Source organism: Eucyclogobius newberryi, unplaced genomic scaffold (assembly GCF_026437365.1).
Source record: "Eucyclogobius newberryi isolate DKJ021-1_F unplaced genomic scaffold, fEucNew1.0.hap1 SCAF_16, whole genome shotgun sequence".
Taxonomy (NCBI): domain Eukaryota; kingdom Metazoa; phylum Chordata; class Actinopteri; order Gobiiformes; family Gobiidae; genus Eucyclogobius; species Eucyclogobius newberryi.
This window is the reverse complement of record NW_027315790.1, coordinates 22,507,858-22,533,406: the sequence shown is the minus strand read 5'-3', so window position 1 is coordinate 22,533,406 and position 25,549 is coordinate 22,507,858. Positions and strand designations below refer to the sequence as shown.

The 25,549-nt window shown below is 44.6% G+C and overlaps 2 protein-coding genes across 2 annotated transcripts; one reads left to right on the top strand and one right to left on the bottom strand.

The window, feature by feature from the left end:
• Window positions 1–588: 588 nt before the first annotated feature.
• Window positions 589–3,752, top strand: LOC140361996 (trypsin-like). Its single transcript, XM_072447968.1, has 5 exons — window positions 589–706; window positions 779–929; window positions 1,517–1,770; window positions 2,659–2,795; window positions 3,490–3,752. Exons 1-5 carry the CDS (start codon window positions 664–666, stop codon window positions 3,637–3,639), a joined length of 735 nt encoding a protein of 244 aa, XP_072304069.1. The 5' UTR covers window positions 589–663; the 3' UTR covers window positions 3,640–3,752.
• A 1,388-nt stretch (window positions 3,753–5,140) lies between these two features.
• LOC140361450 (small ribosomal subunit protein eS19-like) lies at window positions 5,141–24,911 on the bottom strand. The gene is made up of 6 exons (XM_072447160.1): window positions 24,794–24,911; window positions 24,515–24,585; window positions 23,530–23,630; window positions 6,914–7,097; window positions 6,020–6,074; window positions 5,141–5,404 (listed from the first exon to the last, which is right to left on the bottom strand). The coding sequence occupies exons 2-6, from the start codon at window positions 24,583–24,585 to the stop codon at window positions 5,357–5,359; spliced, it is 459 nt and encodes a 152-aa protein (XP_072303261.1). The 5' UTR covers window positions 24,794–24,911; the 3' UTR covers window positions 5,141–5,356.
• Between the last annotated feature and the right edge of the window lie 638 nt (window positions 24,912–25,549).

Sequence of the window (25,549 nt, the reverse complement as noted above, 5' to 3'; positions counted from 1 at the left end):
TAATGCAGGTGCAGTGGGTACAATTGAGGTTCTCCTGCAGAAATACGATCATCAAATTGTAGATAACACACTTCACACATTCATTATGTAGCTTATTGTGTAGAGTTCAGTTCCCTAAACTCACCCGAATTTTTTTTTAGCCCTTGTCCTCAAATTCTCACATCTCAAATTTTTTTTACACATTTTTCTTCTCCTGCATGTGCTTTTGTAGCTGTCTCACATTTGAATTGTAATATGTAATTCAGATCAAGCAAATCATTTCCATAATAAGATCTGCTGTTTTCATTTATATTTAAATGGAGAAAGATGAAATAATATATCATATCTACAAAAATAGGGTCAGCATTGCATTTTAATTATATTTTTTCTGTCTAAGATTTTTTTTTTAGATTTTATGATTTATTTCAATATAGGCTGTTTCCATTTATGTGCAGATGGAAAACATTGTATAATATAGCTAAATAGAGTCAGTATTTTAAAATCCTTTACGGTCTGAGGTTTATTTTTTAGATTTCCATGAGTCAAGGTCCCTGTTACAATATGAACATGTGGTGGTTTCCCAGTACACTGCTTACGTTGTACTTTTCAATCGTGAGAAAAGCAGCAGGACGGGTGCACAGTATAAAAACGGTGCACTTTTGTGTCCTGGTCCTGAGAGTGATCATGATGAAGGGCCTCATCTTCCTGGCTTTGCTCGGCGCAGCCTGTAAGTATTTCTACACGACATTCCAAGTCTTAAAAATAATCAATGTGTTATTTAACCTGCTTTGTTCCACAGTTGCTGCAGAGGATGACAAGATTGTTGGGGGAAACGAGTGTCCCAAAAACTCAGTCCCCTACCAAGTGTCTCTGAACGTCGGATACCACTTCTGCGGAGGGTCCCTCATCTCCAGCCAGTGGGTTGTGTCTGCTGCTCACTGCTACAAGTCGTAAGTGCAGAAAAAGACTATTGCGTGTCACTTTTACCGCAATTTTGAGTCGCTCTCCATGTTGTAAGAAGATATGACATCACTGCAAGCCCATGATACAACTAATTTGAACTCCGTAATAGGTTTAAACCAGTTCTACATAGTTTTGCAAGAATTCAACCACAAATCAAGGTTAAAAGCACTATACACAATAAATAAACTTGGGGTGTAGTTTGAGAACCAATTATCTGAGATTAATTTAGATCAAAAGAGGCAGCATTAGTATGTCTTTTACTGTTGCACAATTGAAAAGTAGTAGTTTTGTTTTACGCACATCATTTTGACACAAAATAAGTTTACTTTTTACAAAAACAAGAAGAATACTTTAATGGACACAAATCAAGAACAGTAAAGTATCAAAAATAAAGTTAGTTGTATTGTAGTTTAATGATTTAAGATTATTAAATAAGATGGATACTAAAACAATATTACTGGTGTGCAAGATTTCTTCTCATGTACTAAAAAGCTGAATGAAGATGTGGTTATATAAATGAATGTATATTTTCTTTTCCATCTTTCCTTGTTGCTCACTCTTTGTGTCACCACAGTCGCATCAACGTCCGTCTCGGTGAGCACAACATCGCTGTGAACGAGGGCACGGAGCAGTGGATCGACTCTGCCAAAGTCATCAAGCACCCGCAGTACAACAGCTACAACCTGGACAACGACATCATGCTGATCAAACTGAGCCGCCCCGCCACCCTCAACAGCTACGTCCAGACTGTGGCTCTGCCCTCCAGGTGCCCCGTGGCTGACGAGAACTGCCTGGTGTCCGGATGGGGAAACATGTCGGCTAATGGAAGTGAGTTCAAAATACATAAATATTTAACATTTCCTGTATTCAATTTGGTTTCAAGTTGGGAAGTTGAATTAGTCAAAAAATTGTGAATGGTTGTCACATTTGCACATTCGCCACATTAATATAGGGATTACACTGGGACGAGACTCGAAACTACATCTGGACAAGAAAACGAGTAACATAACAGGACTAGAAAAGGCGTTCACACAGGCGTGCACAAACACCACATTAAAATTGAGACTAAATATGAACAAAGTCAGGGCTTAACCAGGACCAAGGTTGCGAAGGCAAACACAGAATACATCAGGACTAACCCGGGACCAAACCAGGACCAGGCCAAGTCTAAAAAAAAAACACTCCCATTGACCAAAAGAGTAAGGTCTGGACTACAGAAAAAAGCACTAGTTTTGATAGAACATTTATGTTTTTATGCACAATGGGGCGATATTGACAAAAATTAATGTCTCAATGTTGCACTACTTAACAATATTCAGACAATATTTTAATGTATAAGGTGTTAAATTTTACCTGTAAAAGAAACACAAAAGTGCATAAATAGCACTTTTTTGTAAGATTACAATAGACGTCTTTTTTAAGACTGTTTCCAACTGTTTCCATTTCAACACAACATTTTTTACTATCACCTCTAGGCATGACAGGTCCAAAAAAAAGTACTAAATAATTCTACTCTACGATAGAAGCTTTGATATTGTGTAAAGACTTGTGTAAAACATTTACTCGATTAACTTTTTTAATACAATTGCACTTGTCATTAGCGTTCTGACACCATACATTTACTCCTTCTTGAGTGATACATTTTACAGTGTGACAGTTCTATATTTTGGTTACTCTTCCCACTGTGAAAGCTTGTTTTGTGTGTAATTCTTCCAGGTATGATGCCCGACAGACTGCAGTGTTTGAGACAGCCCATCATCGACGACAGGATCTGTAAAAACGCCTACCCTCACCTCATGACCCCCAACATGCTCTGCTCCGGGTTCATGGCCGGAGGAGCCAGCAGCTGCCAGGTAACCATGGCAACGGTCAGGGAACAGGGCTAAAACAAACAGGCCTGTGTCGTAACACCATATCTTTTTACATAATTGGAATTTTCTTGACACATTTCTTCATATTTGTAGCATTTAGTTCCTATTCAAGATAATGTTTGAGCAAATATATTGTTTTCATAATGATAAATAAAAACTACAAGCATTTTTTTTACAGTTTAAGTAGATAAATGTTATTGACTGTCCCAGTAAATGAAGCAAAGTCATGCATGAGAAGAACATTAAAAACACATCACAATAAAAATACAACCATTTTGTGGCCTTTTACTGTTCACTGAGGCAATCACACTGAATTTTTGGTCTTTTTAAAAAATAATTTATGAAATTCAACTTGAATTTGAAAACTGCACACTTATTATAGTTTTATTTTCTGCCCAAACAATACAAATTTGTATTGTCACTAAAATTGTTAATTTAGTCCATTTTCCCCATGAGTTGGTCCTCCTGAGCCCTGTTTTGACAATAGCGCTGTATTGTGCACCTGTAATGATCCATCCATCCATTTTCTACCGCTTGGTCCCTTTCGGGGTCGTGGGTGACTGGAGCCTATCCCAGTGACTTCGGGCCTTAGGCCGGGGTACATCCTGGACAGTGGCCTACTTGTCGCAGCCTGTAATGATCACTTGTGTTAATCTGACATATTTTTGCACTACAGGGAGACTCTGGCGGTCCTCTGGTGTGCGGGGGAATGCTTCAGGGCGTCGTGTCCTGGGGTTATGACTGCGCCATGAGGGACCACCCCAGCGTTTACGCCCGAGTCTGCAACTTCACCAGCTGGATCAAGTCCACCATGTCCAACAACTAAACTCAAACTGATGCGACTCCATGCAAACCGCCAGCAATAGATCATTGTGCAGTTTTATTTTGCATGTCTCATTTGTATAAAATACAGATCATGTGAATAAAGGTCTTCAAACACGCTTCTCTTTGAGTTCACACAGGTCAATAACCATGCTTCGTCTTGCCAATAATGATTACATACTTATTATATATCTTTATATTTTACTGTAAAATACATTTTTAAGAATTTTGTACTAAATTAGAATTTGATACATTTTGAGAATGATAAGGGTTGTTTTATGATCTTAAGATTGCATACATTTATTTTGGATAATATTTTTTAGAAAGTTCCAACCTATCTGATACATGTACATACAAGTACATTGCTGTTTTTTTTACAGTAGCATCACAGTTGTGATATTATTTTACTTGAATTGACTTAATTTGATCATTATTGTAATAGTATAGACCAGGGCTATTCAACTTATTTTTCCAGAGGGCAGGGGTTGCACAACACACCACTACTGTAACACAATTTTTGTATTCCAACAAAGAAATACTGATAGATTAGATTTTTGGGAGAAATAACATACAAAATTCTTAACCAACATTGCTCTGCAAAATTGCCCATCCAGTCCTGAACCAGAATTAAACTAGGACGAGACTAGTACCAACCAAGTCTGAACTAGGACTAACCCAGAATCCAAACAGGTCTAAAGCAGAATTAAACAAGACTAAACCAAGTCAAAACTAGTGCTGACCCAAAATCAAATCAGTAAAAAAGTTTTTGGGAAGATGATTCATGGGCCGCAATAAATCGCTTGGAGGGCCTAATTTCGCCCCCGGGCCTTATGTTGAATAGTTCTAGTATAGACCAAAAGATGTGATCATGGCAATCAGGATTGTATCATCACACATCATCAGACATTTCAGTTAAACTAATGGAGAAATCAAGAAGATAAATACAAAACTTAGCGTTCATTCAGAAGTATTCTGACACTACAGCGTGAAGTATTAACCAGCTGTGATCCAGCAGCTTATCGAGTTGTTCTATTGCGCTTTCACTTACTTTTTAACATTGTTTTAATGTGTATTGATGGATTTTTTGGCCGTTTCCTAAAGATGTTGCCTTCTCTCAGTCCCAGATTGACAATGTGATGAAGTTTATAACTTTACTTCCTGGTTGTACATGGGCAGCAGCTGTGACGCACAAGGAAATTCCAAAAGCAACAATTCTGTAAAAAAGGGCCAAATTTTGTCTAATTTACGCAACACTTATGCTTTGACAAATAAAAATACATGAATTATTTTCTTATATGAATGTTCAAATGATCAGAAAAATACATTTTCTCTTTTTGATGGACTTTTGTGCATTGATGACATGGATGGAGGGATTCTTCCTGTAAATTAAAACTTTGTGTTCTGTGTTTGTGTTCACTTTGTGTTCAACTTGATAAATATTTACTACAGGTACTATCCCAAACAAAGCAATGATTACAAAAAAACTTGTCATATGCACTTTAAATAACGGTAATACATACATAGTTCATATCTCCACATGCTGTACTGTGTAGTGCCTGAGCGCATGCTGTATGAGTCTTATACAGTAGCATAGATAAGTGCGTCTCTGTGAAATACCTCTTTTGCCAGGTTACAGAGTGCACTGGTGTGGAGAGCGAGGCGAGCACACTTGAGTAAATATGAGTAAGCCATGTCATACAGCACATATCACTGCTCTGGACTCACACGCTGCTTTGTAAACTGCGCTGCTTCTTGTTTGCGGAGGCAACCTACACACAAGCAAAAAGATATGGAAAAACGTTACAGTTAAATACATATTCACACATAGAATAGTGTTGTCACAACGTAAAAATCTCAATTTCAACACTAAGGAAAAGGGTCGATACTTGATACTGATATAATATTCTAGAGTAAAAGGTGTAGTTTAATGTATTTGCACTTTCCCATTTTGTTTTTGCATTTGTTTTGCCTGTTCTTTGGAAATTCCAGAATCTTTGCATTATTTAACGCATCGTCTGTTCTATTACATTAATTCCTAAATCAGAAATCCAATTTGAAATACTTTTTATGTCCATACTTTTTCGCAATAAGATCAATCACTAGTTTAAGCATGAATTAGTATCCGTGTATTGATTTTTTAACAACCGTACATGATTCCTTACATCCATCCATCCATTTTCTACCGCTTGTTCCCTTTCGGGGTCGCGGGTGACTGGAGCCTATCCCAGTGACTTTGGGCCTTAGGCGGGGTACACCCTGGACAGTGGCCAACTTGTCGCAGGGCCCAATCCCTGATCCCTTACATGTATATTACAAATGTATACCTATTATGTGCGAATCTTTAAAAAAAAAAAAAACTATACATTTATGCTTAATAATCTCACCTGACTAGCAATTCGATCCAAGTCTCTATGGCCTTGAGGTGTTAGTCTCCGTCCACTGTAAGAAAATATTCATTAAAAACAAAAATAGTAACGATGTATCAGTGTTTCCCATTGATTTTATGGACTGCTGTGGCACAGGCAGTTCTTACTTTAATCGTTTTATTTGCTACAGCTTCAAGTAAAACTTGTTTTACTTGAAGCTTTCTTTTATTTTCTAAAGGGACATTTTTAGATACGCTTTTTGAAAAAAAGGGTAAATAAACCTTCTGTTCTCCATGGAGATGTTGCTGCTTTGACTGAATCTTCCACAGAATGGCATAAAACGGAGCGATATCCATGGAGACCACGAAGAAGTGAGAACACCAAACAATGTATTTTCTCTGGCAATAAAAACCTCACTAATTGAAGAAACAAAAGATAGACACTTTCATTATTTAAGAACTACACGCAAAGCAAGAGGCAGACCCTCAACCAGAAAAGTTACATCACCCAAAACGTTGCATATATTACCAGAAAGGTTACATATGTATCATCTTTAAGCAGTTATTTTTTACCAATACAGTTAATAAGATAATAAAGTAAGAAGCAAAAACTGTAGTTACATTGGTGTCTGGTTTTATTGTAGACTACTGTGGAGAATAATTTGTTCAAAGTAAATTATCTCCAGTCAGATCTGGGGGAAATGTCAAAGCCTATTTCTGACTTTGCTCAAAATATACGATGAATAAGAATCAATAAGAGCACAAAATGGAGAGAAATTGCCCAAAACACAATCATCTTAACTCATTAGCTTCATTACGTAGTAGTCATCTCTCTTACAGATAGTATATTGGTTCAACAGTTACAAGATGAACAAAATAAACATTGGATAAGGTATCTCTGTCCCTCTCTTACCCGTTGGGATCCTTCTCCACCATCTTGAGGCCCTCCAGCGCCTGTAGGACTTTGCGGGCCACATTTCGGGAGCCGACGCTGAAGTGGGCGGGACAGACGCCGTTTCTCTGTCGATGTCCGTAAATCTTGATCATGGCTCCCACCCCGACTCCTCCGCGCAGGTAAAGGTGACGGGCCGTGGACGCTGCGGAGAGATGGGGAACTCTAACGGCTGCGTTCAGATTTAAAAATGTGCTGATTCAACTTTAAAGCTAGGAATATTATATCTCACCATTTATGTTTACATTTCTGAATTTAATATACTATTCATTCCTGTTACATGTAACATTTTGAGAGCTTTTTCCCATTCAAATATATATTTAGTTTGAAATTCTTAATCGCCATGGCAACAATCCTAATGCTCCTCATTCTGAAACCCATAGATAGAAAATAGTATAATTTTAACAGGGAGAATATCTGTCTAAGACCTCATTTTGGTTTAGACCTAGTTTAAACTTGGCATTCATAGGTTTCAATTACATTTTACTATTATGACTGCAATTTGTAGGACTTTCTACCATTCAAAACCATTCAACCAAACCTTTTGTTTTGACTTGTTATTTGGCTTTGATCACTACTGGACCCCATAGATTGTCCTAATTACATCATATTATGACTTGGTTTAGCTCCGGTTTATTAATTATAGGGCTTTGTTAACACTTGGGTTTTGTTATTGTTGTTGTTGTTTTATGGCGGTTGGCATCCGAGTGTTGCATTAACCGCCAGACTTTATTCCTTAGACTAAAAAACTGTTGCATTGTTGTTGTTGTTGTTGTTGTTGTTGTTGTTGTTGTTTTATGGCGGTTGGCATCCAAGTGTTGCATTACCGCCAGACTTTATTCCTCAGACTTTGTCGTAGTCCTCAGACTCTGTCGTAGTCCGTAAAAGTACTCCTTCCATTGCTTTGGTGTTACAAAGCCCATGAGGTCATGATATGTCTTTGTGACTAGAATAGTTGTTGTTGTTTCAGAGGCGGTAATGCAACACTTGGATGCCAACCGCCATAAAACAACAACAACAACAACAACAACAACCGGCTTTATTCCAGGGAGACTCTTCTTCATCTTCCTCTCCCTCCTCGACGCTCGGTGCCTCCACCGCACAGCTCCACTCCCTAGGCCTCACTCTATAGGCTCCAATATGTCCACCGATGTCGCCGCCCGGCAGCCGCGCGTCCACGAGACTGGGCGAGGACAGGAGACCACCCCCACCCCCATCCCGCCACTCCGATCACTCTGACTCCCCACAAGCAGACCCCCACCACTCCGACCCCCATCCAGCGCCCCCAGCCTGCCCTCTACACCTGCCCAACAAGCTCCCCTGCTCCAAGGAATCTCCCCGCAGCTTCAGCAACGATCCTGATCCTTTCAGCTCCGCTCCGAGTCTGAGCAGCACAGTCCACAACATCCACCATAAAGAGCACAAAATCCTCTCTATCCACAACCAGGGCACTCTCATCAATTCTGGAACCTGCACACCCGGGACCCCCACTCCCGAAACCCCCACACCTCCTGGGAGCCACGCCGGCCCCTCTCACCTCGCCCCGGCTGGGAGCAGCGCCGGCTCCTCTCTCTGTATCCACTCCAAACTCGCCACTTGAAACCCTCCTGACTGCATCTGCACAGGATATACCTTGAGAGACCCTTATTTTCTGCACCTCAGCAGCTCCCTTGCCAAACCCGCATCCCCCGTAGGCAGAGCCATGTTCCTCCCCACAGCCACAGCACTTCAGCCCCGCACCCACGTCACACCCCCCACACCCATGATCTCCTGCACATCCACCACACCTCCGCCTCCCTCCACAGACCGCCGCAACATGCCCAAAGCGCTGGCACCCAAAGCAACGCAGGGGCGGCGGAACACACGGCCCGACGCCATAGCACATGCACCCAATGAACACCCCACCAGGCAGGCACCTCCCCTCAAGTGTCACCACTACCGACAAGCTGTCACATCCCACCCCAAACCGGGTCACCCTCAAACGCCCAGCGTCCACCACCGCAACTCCCGTCAAATTCTCCCCAACTTCATCCACAGACGTCGCCGCAGGGACACCCACGACAACTCCTCTAATCGTGTTTCCCTCAGCACCAGACACACCCAGACGCCCAGCTCCAATCGCCCTCCGCCGCTGAGCCGCGTCCCCGCACACGACCAGCAGCGAGCCATCTCCAAGGACACTCGCACTCTTGACCACTCCCACAGCCACAGTTAGGCTCCCCGACAACGCCACCGAATTCCACTCCCCAAAGGATGCACCATCCTGTGCAAGCTCCACGACCACCCCACAGTCTCTGCTCCCACCCCGGACATCAACAGCTTCAGCCTCATCCCGCCGCTCACTCCCAGAACCCCCGGACGAGCCAAGGGACCCCCCACGCTTCCGGGCACGTGCAGGCAGAAAAGGCCGCTCCTCCACGCCGTCCAGAACGTCCTCCATCCCCGATCCACTCTCCTCCGCCATCTCCCCTAAGTTGAAGTGTTGTTGTTGTTTCAGAGACGTTACAAAGCCCATGAGGTCATGATATGTCTTTGTGACTAGAACAGTTGTTGTTGTTTCAGAGACCAACCGGCTTTATTCCAGGGAGACTCTTCTTCATCTTCCTCTCTGTCTTTGACGTTCGGTGCTTCCACCGTACAGCTTTATTCTTCAGGTTTCATTCTATAGGCTTTAATATGTCCACTGATGTCGCCGCTTGGTAGCCGTGTTTTATGGCGGTTGGCATCCGAGTGTTGCATTACCGCCAGACTTTATTCCTCAGACTTTGTCGTAGTCCTCAGACTCTGTCGTAGTCCGTAAAAGTACTCCTTCCATTGCTTTGGTGTTACAAAGCCCATGAGGTCATGATATGTCTTTGTGACTAGAATAGTTGTTGTTGTTTCAGAGTCTGGCGGTAATGCGACAGGACTACGATAAGACACCAAAGAAGAAGAAGAAGAAGAAGAAGAAGAAGAAGAAGAGCTAGTCTCCGGTCTGGAGAGACGGGAGATGGCGGAGGAGAGTGGATCGGTGGTCGAAGACGTTCTGGACGGCGTGGAGGAGCAGCCTTTTCTGGCTGCACGTGCCCGGAAACGTAAAAAGTCCCTTAGCTCGTCCGAGGGTTCTGGGAATGAGCAGCAGGATGAGGCTGAAGCTATTGATATCCGGAGTGAGAGCAGAGACTGTAAGGTGATCATAAAGCTTGCACAGGATAGTGCATCCTTTAAGGAGTGGAATTCAGTGGCATTGTCAAAGAGCCTAACTGTAGCTGTGGGAGTGATCAAGAGTGCGAGTGTCCTTAGAGATGGCTCGCTGCTGGTCGTGTGCAAGGACATGGCTCAGCAACGGAAGGCGATTGGAACTAAACGTCTGGGTGGAAAGGACATTCTTGTGTCTGATGCTGAAAGAAACACGGTCAGAGGAGTTATCGTAGGTGTCCCTACGGCGACGTCTGTGGATGAAGTTAAGGAGAATTTGACTGGAGCTAAGGTGGTGGACGCTAGGCGGTTGAAGGTGACCCGGTCTGGGGTAAGATGTGACAGCTTGTCGGTAATGGTAACACTTGAAGGGAGGTGCCTGCCTAGTAAGGTGTTCATTGGGTTCATGTGCCATGACGTTAGGCCATATGTTCCACCGCCCCTGCGTTGCTTTAAGTGCCAGCGCTTTGGGCATATTGCAGCGGTCTGTAGAGGGAGGCAAAGATATGGTAAATGTGCTGGAGATCACGAGTATGGGAAGTGTGACGTGGGAGCAAAACTGAAGTGCTGTAACTGTGGGGAAGAACATAGCTCTGCCTACGGGGTGCATAAAATAAAGGTCTCTCAAGGCATATCCTATGCAGATGCAGTCAAGAAAGTTTCAAGTAACGAGTTTAGAGTAAATACAGAGAGAGGAGCCAGCGCTGCTCCCAGCCAGGGCGAAATGAGAAAGGCCAGCGTGGCTCCCAAGAAGTGTGAAGGTTTCAAGAGTGGAGGTCCCAAGTGTGCAGGTTCCAGAATTAGGATTTTGTACTCTTTATGGTGGATGTTGTAAACTGTGCTGCTCAGACTCAAAGCAGAACTGAAAGGATCAGGATCATTGCTAAAGCTGCAGGGAGATTCCTTGGAACAAAGGAGCTTGATTGGGCAGATATAGAAAACAGGCTAAAGGCGCTAAATGGGAGTCGGAGTGATGGGGGTCTGCTTTTGGGGAGTCAGGGTGATCAGAGTGACGAGATGGGGGTGGGGGTGGTCTCCTGTCCTCGCCCAGTCTCGTAGACGCACGGCTACCAAGCAGCGACATCAGTGGAAATATTAAAGCCTATAGAATGAAGCCTAAAGAATAAAGCTGTACGGTGGAAGCACCGAACGTCAAAGAAGGAGAGGAAGATGAAGAAGAGTCTCCCTGGAATAAAGCCGGTTGGTCTCTGACACAACAACAACTATTCTAGTCACAAAGACATATCATGACCTCATGGGCTTTGTAACACCAAAGCAATGGAAGGAGTACTTTTACGGACTACGACAGAGTCTGAGGACTACGAAAAGTCTGAGGAATAAATTCTGGCGGTAATGCAACAATTGGATGCCAACCGCCATAACAACAACAACAACAACAACAACGGTCCTGATGTCGCTGCTTGGTAGCCGTGCGTCTACGAGACTGGACGAGGACAGGAGACCACCCCCACCCCCATCTCGTCACTCTGATCACTCTGACTCCCCACAAGCAGACCCCCATCACTCCGACTCCCATTTAGCGCCTTTAGCCTGTTTTCTATATCTGCCCAATCAAGCTCCTTTGTTCCAAGGAATCTCCCTGCAGCTTTAGCAATGATCCTGATCCTTTCAGTTCTGCTTTGAGTCTGAGCAGCACAGTTTACAACGTCCACCATAAAGAGTACAAAATCCTCTCTATCCACAACCAGGGTATTCTCATTAATTCTGGAACCTGCACACTTGGGACCTCCACTCTTGAAACCTTCACACTTCTTGGGAGCCACGCTGGCCTTTCTCATTTCGCCCTGGCTGGGAGCAGCGCTGGCTCCTCTCTCTGTATTTACTCTAAACTCGTTACTTGAAACTTTCTTGACTGCATCTGCATAGGATATGCCTTGAGAGACCTTTATTTTATGCACCTCAGCAGCTCTTTTGCTAAACCTGCATCCCCCGTAGGCAGAGCTATGTTCTTCCCCACAGTTACAGCACTTCAGTTTTGCTCCCATGTCACACTTCCCATACTCGTGATCTCTTGCACATTTACCACATCTTTGCCTCCCTCTACAGACCGCTGCAATATGCCCAAAGCGCTGGCACTTAAAGCAACGCAGGGGCGGTGGAACATATGGCCTGACGCTATAGCACATGTACCCAATGAACACCTTACTAGGCAGGCACCTCCCTTCAAGTGTTACCATTACCGACAAGCTGTCACATCTTACCCCAGACCGGGTCACCTTCAACCGCCTAGCGTCCACCACCGTAGCTCCAGTCAAATTCTCCTTAACTTCATCCACAGACGTCGCCGTAGGGACACCTACGATAACTCCTCTGACCGTGTTTCTTTCAGCATCAGACACAAGAATGTCCTTTCCACCCAGACGTTTAGTTCCAATCGCCTTCCGTTGCTGAGCCATGTCCTTGCACACGACCAGCAGCGAGCCATCTCTAAGGACACTCGCATTCTTGATCACTCCCACAGCTACAGTTAGGCTCTTTGACAATGCCACTGAATTCCACTCCTTAAAGGATGCACTATCCTGTGCAAGCTTTATGATCACCTTACAGTCTCTGCTCTCACTCCGGATATCAATAGCTTCAGTCTCATCCTGCTGCTCATTCCCAGAACCCTCGGACGAGCTAAGGGACTTTTTACGTTTCTAGTTCCCCTTTAGTTTATCTACTGGGCCTAATTTTGACCTTGGTGATGTAGACCTGATTTTGCACTTGGAAAACTGCATGTTTCCGAGGCAGCACTTAATGTGAAAAGTTTAAGTCTGGTCTATATGTTGCAATGCACTACTTTTATCAGATGCAAACTATCTAAAAGACATGAAGTCAAACATTCCATCTTATCAACTCTGAGTCCTTTTCAACATATTCAGCATATCTGATCGGATGGAGCAGCAGACAGGTGTGCATATGCTCTGCTGCTACTATTGCATATTGCTGTAGCTTTTAAAAAGACAGTGCAAGTGGTTCATAGTAGAAAAAACTTCAGTTGTAGTCATCTGGACTCAGTTTGAAAAAATAGACGTTTCGACTCTCATCCAAGAGTCATTGTCAATAAAAGAATTTATGTTGTTGTTGTTGTTGTTGTTGTTGTTGTTTTATGGCGGTTGGCATCCAATTGTTGCATTACCGCCAGACTTTATTCCTCAGACTTTTCGTAGTCCTTTGGTGTTTTATGGCGGCTGGTATCCAAGTGTTACATTACTGCCAGACTTTTCGTAGTCCTCAGACTCTGTCGTAGTCCGTAAAAGTACTCCTCCCATTGCTTTGGTGTTACAAAGCCCATGAGGTCGTGATATGTCTTTGTGACTAGAATAGTTGTTGTGTCAGAGACCAACCGGCTTTATTCCAGGGAGACTCTTCTTCATCTTCCTCTCCCCCTCCGACGCCCGGTGCTTTGGAAGTACAAAGCCCATGAGGTCATGGGACGTCTTTGTTGTTTTACAAAGCCCATGAGGTCATGGGACGTCTTTGTCGTTTTATCCTTTAGAAGTCCTTCTTCCATCACTTTGGTGTTTCTAGGCCCATGAAGTCAAAGCGCGTTAGAACATCCTCTTGCTCCTCATCCTCGGCTCAGTCTCCAACACCCCCCACCTCTATAAACGTTTACCCAGCCCTGTGCTACATAAGTAAGCAACCACAGCCTGACACAAACCCTGTGACTGAATCGCCAGAACGTTCCGCAGATTGAACTCCCGCCCATTATTCCGAAACCACAAGGCCAACCCGGCCCTTTCTCTATCATAAGCCTCACAGCAAATCAGCACATGCTCGACAGTCTCTGGTACCCGACAGTGACCACACAGACCGGTCGGGTGTTTGCCTATCCTACTCAGTGACCAATTGAGTCCAGTATGGCCAATCCTCATGCGGGCGAAGGCCCTTTCCTCCCACGCGTTCCTGCCCATAGACCCGCAAGGACCCACACTACCCTGTACGTGATAGAGATGCCGTCCAGTTACACAGTGGCTCCAAAATTCCTGCCAAAGGCCGACCACATGACTCTTGATAACGGGCTTGATTTCAGATTTGCTTAACTCAACCGCCACATCAATTGATGGCCGCCTAAGGGAACGTTTAGCCAGTGCATCAGCCATTTCGTTACCATCCACCCCCACATGCGCAGGGACCCAAAAGAAGGAAACCCTCACATCCTTCCTGGACAGGGAGAGCATCAGACAGAAGATGCCATTCAACACATCCTGTCTGCAATCCGATTTCCCAGATTTAATGCTTTGCAATGCAGAAAGGCTGTCAGAGGCCACCACAATGCCGCAACACTGCAAAGCAGATTCCGCCTATTCCAATGCCAACCGTATCGCTATGAGTTCCGACGTGAAAACAGAAAGGCGATCTGTCAACCTCTTCTTGACCGCCAGCCCCAGGTCAGGCACAAAATAAGCGGCGCCAGTACGCCCACTCTCAGGATCCCTAGACCCGTCGGTATAAATAAACACATCACCTGAGTGCTTATCGATGAGCGCTTGAACGGCAAACTGCGGTGCCCTCCCAGCGACTCCTCTAAGCTTGCCATGCAAGCTAACATCAACAGGAGCCGGGACAAACTTCCACGGAGCTATAGCAGACAAAGCCACCGACGGGCTCACACGCAGATCACCAACCCCCCCCGCAAGCCGCGCCTTCGCATTTCCTACCTGGCTAAAAACCATACCGCCAGCCTCACTCTGCCCCCCATCAACCCTGAGAAAGTCCCTCACCGGGTGAGAGCTCGTATGACCTTGCACATTCACCCAGTAAACCAACAGAAGTTCTAGCCTCCGGAGCCGTAACGGCAATTCCCCCAACTCAACCTGCAGCGCCGAGACAGGGGAGGTCCTAAAAGCCCTACAGCAGATGCGCAAGGCCTGGGCTTGCTCCACATCAAGCTTCTTTAAGTTAGTCTCAGCCGCAGACATGTAGGCTATACAGCCATAATCATGACGGCCCGATAAATACCCAGGAGCGACCTTCTGCTGGCCCCCCAGTCCTGGCCGGATAGACAACGAAGCAAGTTATTCACCCTTTTGCATTTACCACTGACCTCATCAATGTGCTGACGCCAACTAAGCCTCTCGTCAAAGGTGACCCCCAAGAACCTCACCTCCCTGACCTGTTCGAGCACCTGCCCATGCAGTCGAAGGGAGACGTCCCTATGCCCATTGAAGAAACAGATCACTTGAGACTTCCGTACGGACAGTTTAAACCCCCACTTCAAGGTCCACTGCTCCACCTGCTGTATTGCCCTTTGCAGTTTCGCCTCGTAAAACCGGAGATTCCTCCCTCTCACCCATAGAGCGCCATCGTCAGCATAAAGGCTCCTCCCAACAGACCCATCCACGTCGTCAAAGATGTCCTTAATCATAACATTGAACACGATAGGGCTACACACACTCCCCTGCGGGATCCCATTCTCCACCCCATAGACCCCAGAGTAAGCAGCGCCCACTCTGGTTTGGATACGCCGGCCAGACAGAAAGCTCCGGACCCAGTTAAACAGTTTACCCTTCACACCACACTTCCGTAGCTTAATGAGGAGCCCATCCTTCCAAACCATATCGTACGCCTTCTCCACATCGAAGAGCACCGCAATAACCTTTTCTTTCTGAGCCCTGGCCAGCTGGATATCAGATTCCAAACACAACACGGAATCCATGGTGTTCCTGCCCCTACGGAAACCACTCTGGTGCGCGGGAAGCAAACCCTGACTCTCCAAGAAGTAATCCAACCGCTCGGTAACCATGCGCTCCATCGTTTTCCCGAGCTGCGACGTCAAGGCAATCGGCCTATAACTTGAAGGGTCAGACGCTGGCCTACCCGGCTTCAGAACCGGCACCACCGTAGACTGTTTCCACGCAGATGGAACACAACCTGAATCCCAAACACGGTTGAAAAGACCCAGGACTAGCCCAAGCGTGTCATCAGTCAAATGAGAGAGCATGTCATAGCACACCTCATCTTTACCCGGGGCTGTCTGTTTCGCCTTAGAAAGTGCTCTCCTTAGCTCAAACAAACTAAACGGAAGGTCAAGGTCATCTTGAGTCGAAGGCTGGTGCCCAATCAGCTCAGAATTCTGGGCCAGAGTACTCTCCCTGTAGTGCCTTTCCGCAGGTGAGAGATTGTCAGAGCTGTGCACCGACACAAAGGTGCTGGCCAACAGTTCAGCTTTGTCAACGTCGCTGGCTGCTTCAACACCATTCAGTATTAGGACCGGGGTCCCATGACGGCGCTCAACCCCATGCATCCGCTTAATCATCCCCCAAACATCCCCGAGACGCGTTTCTCTCCCAATTTTGGAACAATACCGCCTCCAATAGGCACTCTTGGCCGTTCTTACAGTTTTCTGCACAACAGCGCGGGCCCTCTTGTAGTCAATGAGGGCACCCTCAGTGTGGGTAACCCTTAGCCGGCGAAACGCCGCATTTCTCGCCCTAACAACATGACCACATGCTTCATTCCACCACGGCACCCGCTTCCTATGTCCACTACCACCACTCTTAGGAATCGTGCCTACCGCTGACTGCGTGATGAGCGAGACAATTGCACTATTGAGATCATCCACCTGAGTCAATCCTCCTTCCTGCAGAACCCTAGAACCATCATCAGCTTTCCTCAGGAAAGCCCCCCAGTTCGCCCTTGCCAACTGCCACCTCTGGATCCTCGTCCCCCTGACCACACAGCTCCCAAAGCCAATCTCGGTGCGGACTAGATAGTGATCGCTACCAAAAGAAAGATTACCAAGAACCTCCCAACTACAAACACCAGCTAACTCCTTGGACACAAGCGTAAGATCTATTGCACTTTCCGTACCGGTCCCCATATCATAGCGGGTCCCACTCCCATCATTCAGACAAACCAACTCCCTTTGATTGATAAAACCCTCTACCACCTGCCCATACCTATCGGTACCACTACCGCCCCACAAAGCGCTATGCGCATTAAAATCCCCACACCACACGGCCTTTCCCCGAACATCCTTACCGATACTATGTAAGGACTCTAACGTTAACTCACCACACGGATTATAAAGGTTAACCACAGTAACAGCTTCACCACCCAGCCAGACCCTCACCGCCAGAGCCTCCGGCGCTTTACTCACACTGACAACAACGTAATTTAGGTCATCTCGGACAAACACAGCCACACCTCCGCCTCTACCCTGCTCCCTATCATTCCTAACACACACATACCCTTGTATCCCAAAACCCCACCTAGGTCGTAACCAAGTCTCCTGCACGCACATAACGTGAGGCTTGTTCAACAAGGTAGAGACAAAATGCTTAAATTCCTGGCCATTAGCACGAAGACTACGCGCATTCCATTGCAAGACAACCACCGCCATTATGAGCCCCCGGAACCTGACGGCGCATCGGGAGCCCCCCCACTCCCACTGCCAGAATGGGGCAGGGTGCCTTCCCGCAGCGCATCCTCTATCTCTGTCCACTCGGGACCCCCAGCTCCAAAGTACTTCCCTGCAGCCTTAGCGATGATCTTAGTCTTTTCGGATCTCTTCTTGGTTTGACCAGTACAGTTAATCACTTCCACCATAAAGAGGAAGAAATCTTTCCTCTTCACAACCAGTACATCCTCCGCACCCACAGGGCCTCTGCCCGTGGAAGCCACACTCACAGGCATCCCAGTGGGGACCTCCCCCTGGCCGCGGGCAACGCTGCCCCCTCCCCTGTCGCCTAGGACACCAGCAGCACTGGCAGCCCCCACTGCATCCACCTTCACCTGACTACCAGACACCTTCTTGACCGCATCCGCGTAGGATATGCCTTGAGAGGCTCTAACTTTTTGCACCTCAGCAGCCCTCTTGCTGAACACGCATCCCCCGTAGGCAGAGCTATGCTCTCCCCCACAGTTACAGCACTTGAGTTTTGCTCCGTCGTCACACTTCCCATACTCGTGGTCTCCCGCACATTTACCACACTTCTGCTTCCCTCTACAGACCGCTGCAATATGCCCAAAGCGCTGGCACTTGAAGCAACGCAGGGGCGGCAGAACATATGGGCGTACGCCATAGCGCATGTACCCAACGCACACCACACGAGGCAGGATCCCACCTTCAAATCTAATCATTATCGACAGGCTGTCACACCTTACCCCATCCCGGGTCATCTTCAACCGCCTAGCATCCACCACCTTAGCTCCAGTCAAATTCTCCTTTATGTCATCCACAGATGTCGTCGTAGGGACGCCTACGATAACTCCCCTGACCGTGCCTCTTACAGCATCAGACACAAGAATGTCCTTCCCCCCCAGACACTTAGCTTCAATCGCCTTCCTTTGCTGAGCCACGTCCTTGCACACGACCAGCAGCGAGCCATCCCTAAGGACACTCGCATGCTTGACCACTCCCACAGCTACAGTCAGGCTCCTTGTCAACGCCATCGGATCCCACTCCTTAAAGGACGCATTATCCTGCGCAAGCTTTATGAACACCTTACACTCTGAACTCACATCCCCGATATCTGCAACCCCCCCGCCCTGCTCCTCACTGAGAGAGCCCTCCATAGACGAGCAAGAAGACGCCCTACGCTGCACAGGATCAGTGGCTCCAGGGGAGTCCTCCCCGCTGTTCATATCGTCACCGACCAGGTCACGCTTCCTCTTCCTCTTCCCCGTCATACGGACCGAGGCGTTCCTCTATGTTGCCGTAATATCCAAACAACGCTCAATAATCCACCGTCAGCGATGTTGTTATTGGCAGAGGCCCAGGGAGTCAAAAATACCCGAGTTTGACTTCTTCTAAAGTGACGTAGAAACTTTGCTTTTGTAGCACAGGTTGTTGTTGTTGTTTTATCGAGAACTCCGATATTAATACTGTTCTGTGGTAAGACCCGCCCATTGGGAGGAGCCTTCCTGAAGTAGAAAGAGTTGTTTGTTTCAACAGAAACTCCCCCCTTGTATCTACCGAGCTAGCCTATTCAGAATTTTAATGGCCTATTAGAATCCTCTTTGTCTTTGTGAGACCCTGGCTCAACCACCCTGAGTACCTGATTAGCATCTAAATGTCCTGGTCCTGGTCCTCTACCTTTCCAGGGGTTCAGTATTCCATTATAGATACCAGGAAGATTGAATCTGAGCCCTCCATTTCTGTTTAAAGAAGGTCTTTCTTTTTTAACAAAAATAGCTTCCTTGACTCCTCTTTCAAACCATCTTTTCTCCCTGCTTAAAACCTTCACCTCACCGTCTTCAAACGAGTGATTAGAGGCTTCAAGATGGAGATGCACGGCGCTCTGTGGTCCTGAACTTGTATTTCTTCTGTGCTGATAAAGCCTCTTGTGTAGAGGCTGTTTTGTCTCACCAATGTAACGTTCTTTACAGCTTTCTTCACTGCATTGGATCGAATAAACTACATTGCTCTGTTTTTGAGTCGGCAACTTGTCCTTAGGGTGAACCAGTTTTTGTCTTAAAGTGTTTCCTGGTTTAAAATAAACAGGGACTTCGTGTTGTCTAAAAATTCTCTGCAGTTTTTCCGACAGGCCAGACACATAAGGGATAGAAACACCCTTCCTTCTCTGTTCAGTTTCCCTTTTGCCCCTTTTGTCCTGCTTCTTGGTTCTCTTCACTCTTTCTGTTGAAACAAACAACTCTTTCTACTTCAGGAAGGCTCCTCCCAATGGGCGGGTCTTACCACAGAACAGTATTAATATCGGAGTTCTCGATCTAAATTCAGACAGGGGAGGACGCAAGGTCGTGAGGAGACCTTGCTCAACACCCGGTCTGGAGAGACGGGAGATGGCGGAGGAGAGTGGATCGGGGATCGAAGACGTTCTGGACGGCGTGGAGGAGCAGCCTTTTCTGGCTGCACGTGCCCGGAAACGTAAAAAGTCCCTTAGCTCGTCCGAGGCTTCTGGGAATGAGCAGCAGGATGAGGCTGAAGCTATTGATATCCGGGGTGAGAGCAGAGACTGTAAGGTGATCATAAAGCTTGCACAGGATAGTGCATCCTTTAAGGAGTGGAATTCAGTGGCATTGTCAAAGAGCCTAACTGTAGCTGTGGGAATGATCAAGAGTGCGAGTGTCCTTAGAGATGGCTCGCTGCTGGTCGTGTGCAAGGACGCGGCTCAGCAACGGAAGGCGATTGGAACTAAACGTCTGGGTGGAAAGGACATTCTTGTGTCTGATGCTGAAAGAAACACGGTCAGAGGAGTTATCGTAGGTGTCCCTACGGCGACGTCTGTGGATGAAGTTAAGGAGAATTTGACTGGAGCTACGGTGGTGGACACTAGGCGTTTGAAGGTGACCCGGTTTGGGGTAAGATGTGACAGCTTGTCGGTAATGGTAACACTTGAAGGGAGGTGCCTGCCTAGTAAGGTGTTCATTGGGTACATGTGCTATAGCGTCAGGCCATATGTTCCACCGCCCCTGCGTTGCTTTAAGTGCCAGCGCTTTGGGCATATTGCAGCGGTCTGTAGAGGGAAGCAAAGATGTGGTAAATGTGCAGGAGATCACGAGTATGGGAAGTGTGACGTGGGAGCAAAACTGAAGTGCTGTAACTGTGGGGAAGAACATAGCTCTGCCTACGGGGGATGCAGGTTTAGCAAAAGAGCTGCTGAGGTGCATAAAATAAAGGTCTCTCAAGGTATATCCTATGCAGATGCAGTCAAGAAAGTTTCAAGTAACGAGTTTAGAGTAAATACAGAGAGAGGAGCCAGCGCTGCTCCCAGCCAGGGCGAAATGAGAAAGGCCAGCGTGGCTCCCAAGAAGTGTGAAGGTTTCAAGAGTGGAGGTCCCAAGTGTGCAGGTTCCAGAATTAATGAGAATACCCTGGTTGTGGATAGAGATGATTTTGTACTCTTTATGGTGGATGTTGTAAACTGTGCTGCTCAGACTCAAAGCAGAACTGAAAGGATCAGGATCATTGCTAAAGCTGCAGGGAGATTCCTTGGAACAAAGGAGCTTGATTGGGCAGATATAGAAAACAGGCTAAAGGCGCTAAATGGGAGTCGGAGTGATGGGGGTCTGCTTTTGGGGAGTCAGAGTTATCAGAGTGACGAGATGGGGGTGGGGGTGGTCTCCTGTCCTCGCCCAGTCTCGTAGACGCACGGCTACCAAGCAGCGACATCAGTGGAAATATTAAAGCCTATAGAATGAAGCCTAAAGAATAAAGCTGTACGGTGGAAGCACCGAACGTCAAAGAAGGAGAGGAAGATGAAGAAGAGTCTCCCTGGAATAAAGCCGGTTGTTGTTGTTGTTGTTGTTTTATGGCGGTTGACATCCGAGTGTTGCATTACCGCCAGACTTTATTCCTTAGACTTTGTCGTAGTCCTAAAAGTATAAAGCCGGTTGGTCTCTGAAACAACAACAACTATTCTAGTCACAAAGACATATCATGACCTCATGGGCTTTGTAACACCAAAGCAATGGAAGGAGTACTTTTACGGACTACGACAGAGTCTGAGGACTACGACAAAGTCTGAGGAATAAAGTCTGGCGGTAATGCAACACTTGGATGCCAACTGCCATAAAACAACAACAACAATAACAACAACAACATAAATTCTTTTATTGACAATGACTCTTGGATGAGAGTCGAAACGTCTATTTTTTCAAACTGAGTCCAGATGACTACAACTGAAGTTTCTTCTACTATGGAACACGCCTGGACGAATGAGGGATTACACCGACAGTGCAAGTGGTTGTTAATATTAGGATAACTTTTATACTTGAGCTGCAACTAACGATTATCTTAGTATTCGACTAGACACACTTTTATTTCTATTGTACACGGAGACATTTTAAATAAATGTTTGACCAAATAAAGGTAGAATTATGGTATTAATTCCATGGAATGGAATGCGACGAGGAATCGAATGCGACAAGTCTTTGTTCTTGCCAGGTTTCTTCTTCTTCTTCTTCTTCTTCTTCTTCTTCTTCTTCTTCTTCTTCTTCTTCTTCTTCTTCTTCTTCTTCTTCTTCTTCTTCTTCTTCTTCTTCTTCTTCTTCTTCTTCTTCTTATTATTATTATTATTATTATTATTATTATTATTATTATTATTATTCATGGTCATTTTGCCACAACTCGGGCATTTTTATTTAATTATTTATATTTCACTCACTAATGCGTTTTTATGGTCTGATTGGAAATACTTAATACCCATGTAACAAATTTACTCAATAGCGCCCCCTACCCATTGTGTGAAAAACTCAACATTGTCTGATTTTTTTGAAACTCATGGGTTATATTTTCTTCGAGACGCCGTGAAAAAAGTGCATTACAGATATTGTGTATTTTTCACTATTGGCCAGCAGGGGCGCAATTAATGCCTTCACTTCCTCTTCCTCTTTTATTTTGATGGAACATTTCCTCTCGCGCCGTGGTGTTAGCATTAGCGTTCGCATCAGCATTAGCCGCGGGTCTTTGTTGCTAGGTGACGGAGGTACAGGGAGGAGGGGGTTTAAAGAATAAAGTCTAAAAAATAAAATCTAAAGTCTAAAGAATAAAGTCTAAAGAATAAAGTCTAAGAGAATGCAGTGTCGGGGCAATCGCGATCAAAACACGGTTGCGCGGGAAGGTGGTCACGCGGGTGGCGAGAGCCATCATCGCTGCTACTGCGGCTTTAATTATTGTTTGTTCTTTTTTGACATTTTGCTGTAATAAAACCACTGTCTTTGTTATAAGAAGGTCTTTTTGTGCTTTAGAGTCATTGTAATCCAGATAACTATTACGATTCGACATTTAAAAAAAATTATTAACAGTCACAATTAATATAATCATCGTTACAGCCCCATTTTTTTTAATTTTACACACATAATCGATTACTAGATACTGTATACTTGACATACAAATTCTTGCAATATGTTTAATTGAATCTATACTATTTATGGAATGTGCTTTTATATGTATGCCATTTCCTTTTTCTTTTATCTTATAACATAGAACAAAATCAGGGAAAAAAAAACAAGACCAGAGAGTGAAAAGATAACCACAAAACTCCACAATGCATTGAGCCCACCTGTCCCAGATATATGCCATTTTCATAGTAAGTAACTACCAAAAATGATTCAACTCTGGAACTAAAACGTTCTTGCATCCTAGTTTATGGACCTTGTCAATCATTGCATTGTGCAACTGAAAAACATGGCAATTCGGTACTATTTACTTTATAAATCTCGATTTAAATTACTTGTAAATATGCATTGTTAATTGCAAACATTTACAACAATTAACAAACTACAAATCGAATAAACTGTGTGCACACAAATAATTAAACTCTGTAAACTAACTTGACTGCTGTTTCCATTCTTCACAGTAAATTACGTTTGTTCCACTTAGGCATTATTTAAATCAACCTTAATTAAATCTCACTTGACTAATCACTTAACATAGGGTTTCGGAGGCTGTTGAATTAATGCCTTTGAAACAGTGTTAGTGTAGCCACCTGCTCGTGTGTAGAACCAGTTGTCATCACAAGGAGCCAGCTCTTTGTGTGGGGCCAGTTTCACCGTGTCGACCCACTCCGGCACTTTCAGCTTCCCCGACCTTAAGAGTGCAAACAACGGCACAGGATAAACAGTGAAGAATAAAGGCTATTTCTATATGACAGATAGAAGGTGTGGGTATTCGTGCATGAGGAAAATATGAACCATAAAATTAGATTATTTATGTTTTTATTTGGGATTTTTAGGCATCTTTTCTTTGAATTACGTCATGTGCAATGTGTGCTCTACAACTAAACTTGCCTTGCCTTAATCAAATTATTGATTGAGATTCAGTCAACTCTAATTGTTAATCAGCTTTTACTTCTTTCTTTTTTTAATCAAAACCAATCCCATGTCAACAAAAGCATAGTTTGGAGCGGAGTTCACACTTAAGAGGAATAAATGAGATTTTCTTAATTTTAAGTGGCAATTATAAATAGTGTAACTTGTTTATGTACAGGAAATTATTATTGCAAGCAATTGTATTAGTTTTTAATCAAACTAAATAAAAACAAACAAAAATCACATTGAAAAAAGTTTTTTTTTTTTTTTTTTTGTCATATTGCCCAGTCCTAAAAAACAAACAAAAATACAACTCTGAACAGTATAATAATTCAAACCTGAACTTGGGGATGCCTTGTTTAAATTTGACTTCCGACCTTAACAAGTCAGAATAAAGAAATCTAAATATATGTGTGTATAAAAAATGCCAATTCAGTCAGTTAGACTGTCAGTCTACAGTCCAAGAATATTTGTTCTACTTCTTTTTTTCCCCTGCTTCTTTTATTTTCATTATATAGGCCATGCAAATGCAATTATTTTTTCGAATAATAAATAACAATAACAATCAGAATTTAAATATTTGTGTTATATAAGTATTTCACTGTTGACCCGCGTGCACCTCTCATGAAAGAGGACACGTGCACACGCAGAGACATAAATTACTTTTTGAGGAAAGCTGACAGCGCTTTGACAAACTCCTGCTGGTTCACATCCTTCACCGTCACACTGGGCATCTGAAAGTCAAAAGCAGCACAAGGGTAAGCTAAAAATAAAACTGCAATTTATCTCAAAGGAAAAGCACATTAGTTCAGTTTAAACTCCCTTGCTAATGGTAGCTAGTGGCTTTAGCTTAGCCCCAAGTAATGATAACTTTTAGCAGCCAAGTCAGCAACGTTCACACACGCAGCCGCCTTAATAATCTCATAAAGTCAAATGTCATACCTCGGTAAAGGTTAATTGGTGCTAAGCTTGTTTATTGCCAGTTTAGCTGGTGGCAGCAAATGCGTTGAAGCAGCAAAAGAAGATGCTGACTGATGCTGAGAGGTGACGGGAGGGGCACTGCGCCGCCTCAACTAACCCTGCTGTGTTGTAAGTACACATCATACACCACATTTATTAGGAGTCACTTTATTGAACGCTAACGCCGCCTACGTTACCGTTTTTATAATATCTGACAATTGCTACCGGAGATAATAAGATAATTATTTTTCACATGTACAAACAATTCCCACATTTGTCCAGCAGAGGGCAAACTACTGTCATATTGTCCCTTCTCTCGTCACTTTCTCTTTTTAAAGACTCTTTTTAAGATTTATTGCAACAAGCAAAGCAATCCACCTCTGGAGAGTGCCCCATCACTGGAATGGGTGAGTTACACAACACTAGGCATGTCAAGGTTATTGAGTTAATCGACAATTATCATTATTCAGGTCACATAATAATCGTAAGAACCAAAACATGATAATCATGATAATCGTGGCAATTTTAGTCAAAAGAATATACCTAAAATGTAAATAACTTTTTTATCTGGCTTTTGTTGTCATCTTCAACTTGATTTTGGCTTTCAGAAAGTTACATTTCGTGAAGCCGGTGACAAACTTGAGGAACAGTAACATGTTGGAATGAAAGAAAATGTAAGATTTCACTGTTGTTTAGTCACAATAATCGTTTAATCGTTAAATTGTGATGTTTTTTCCT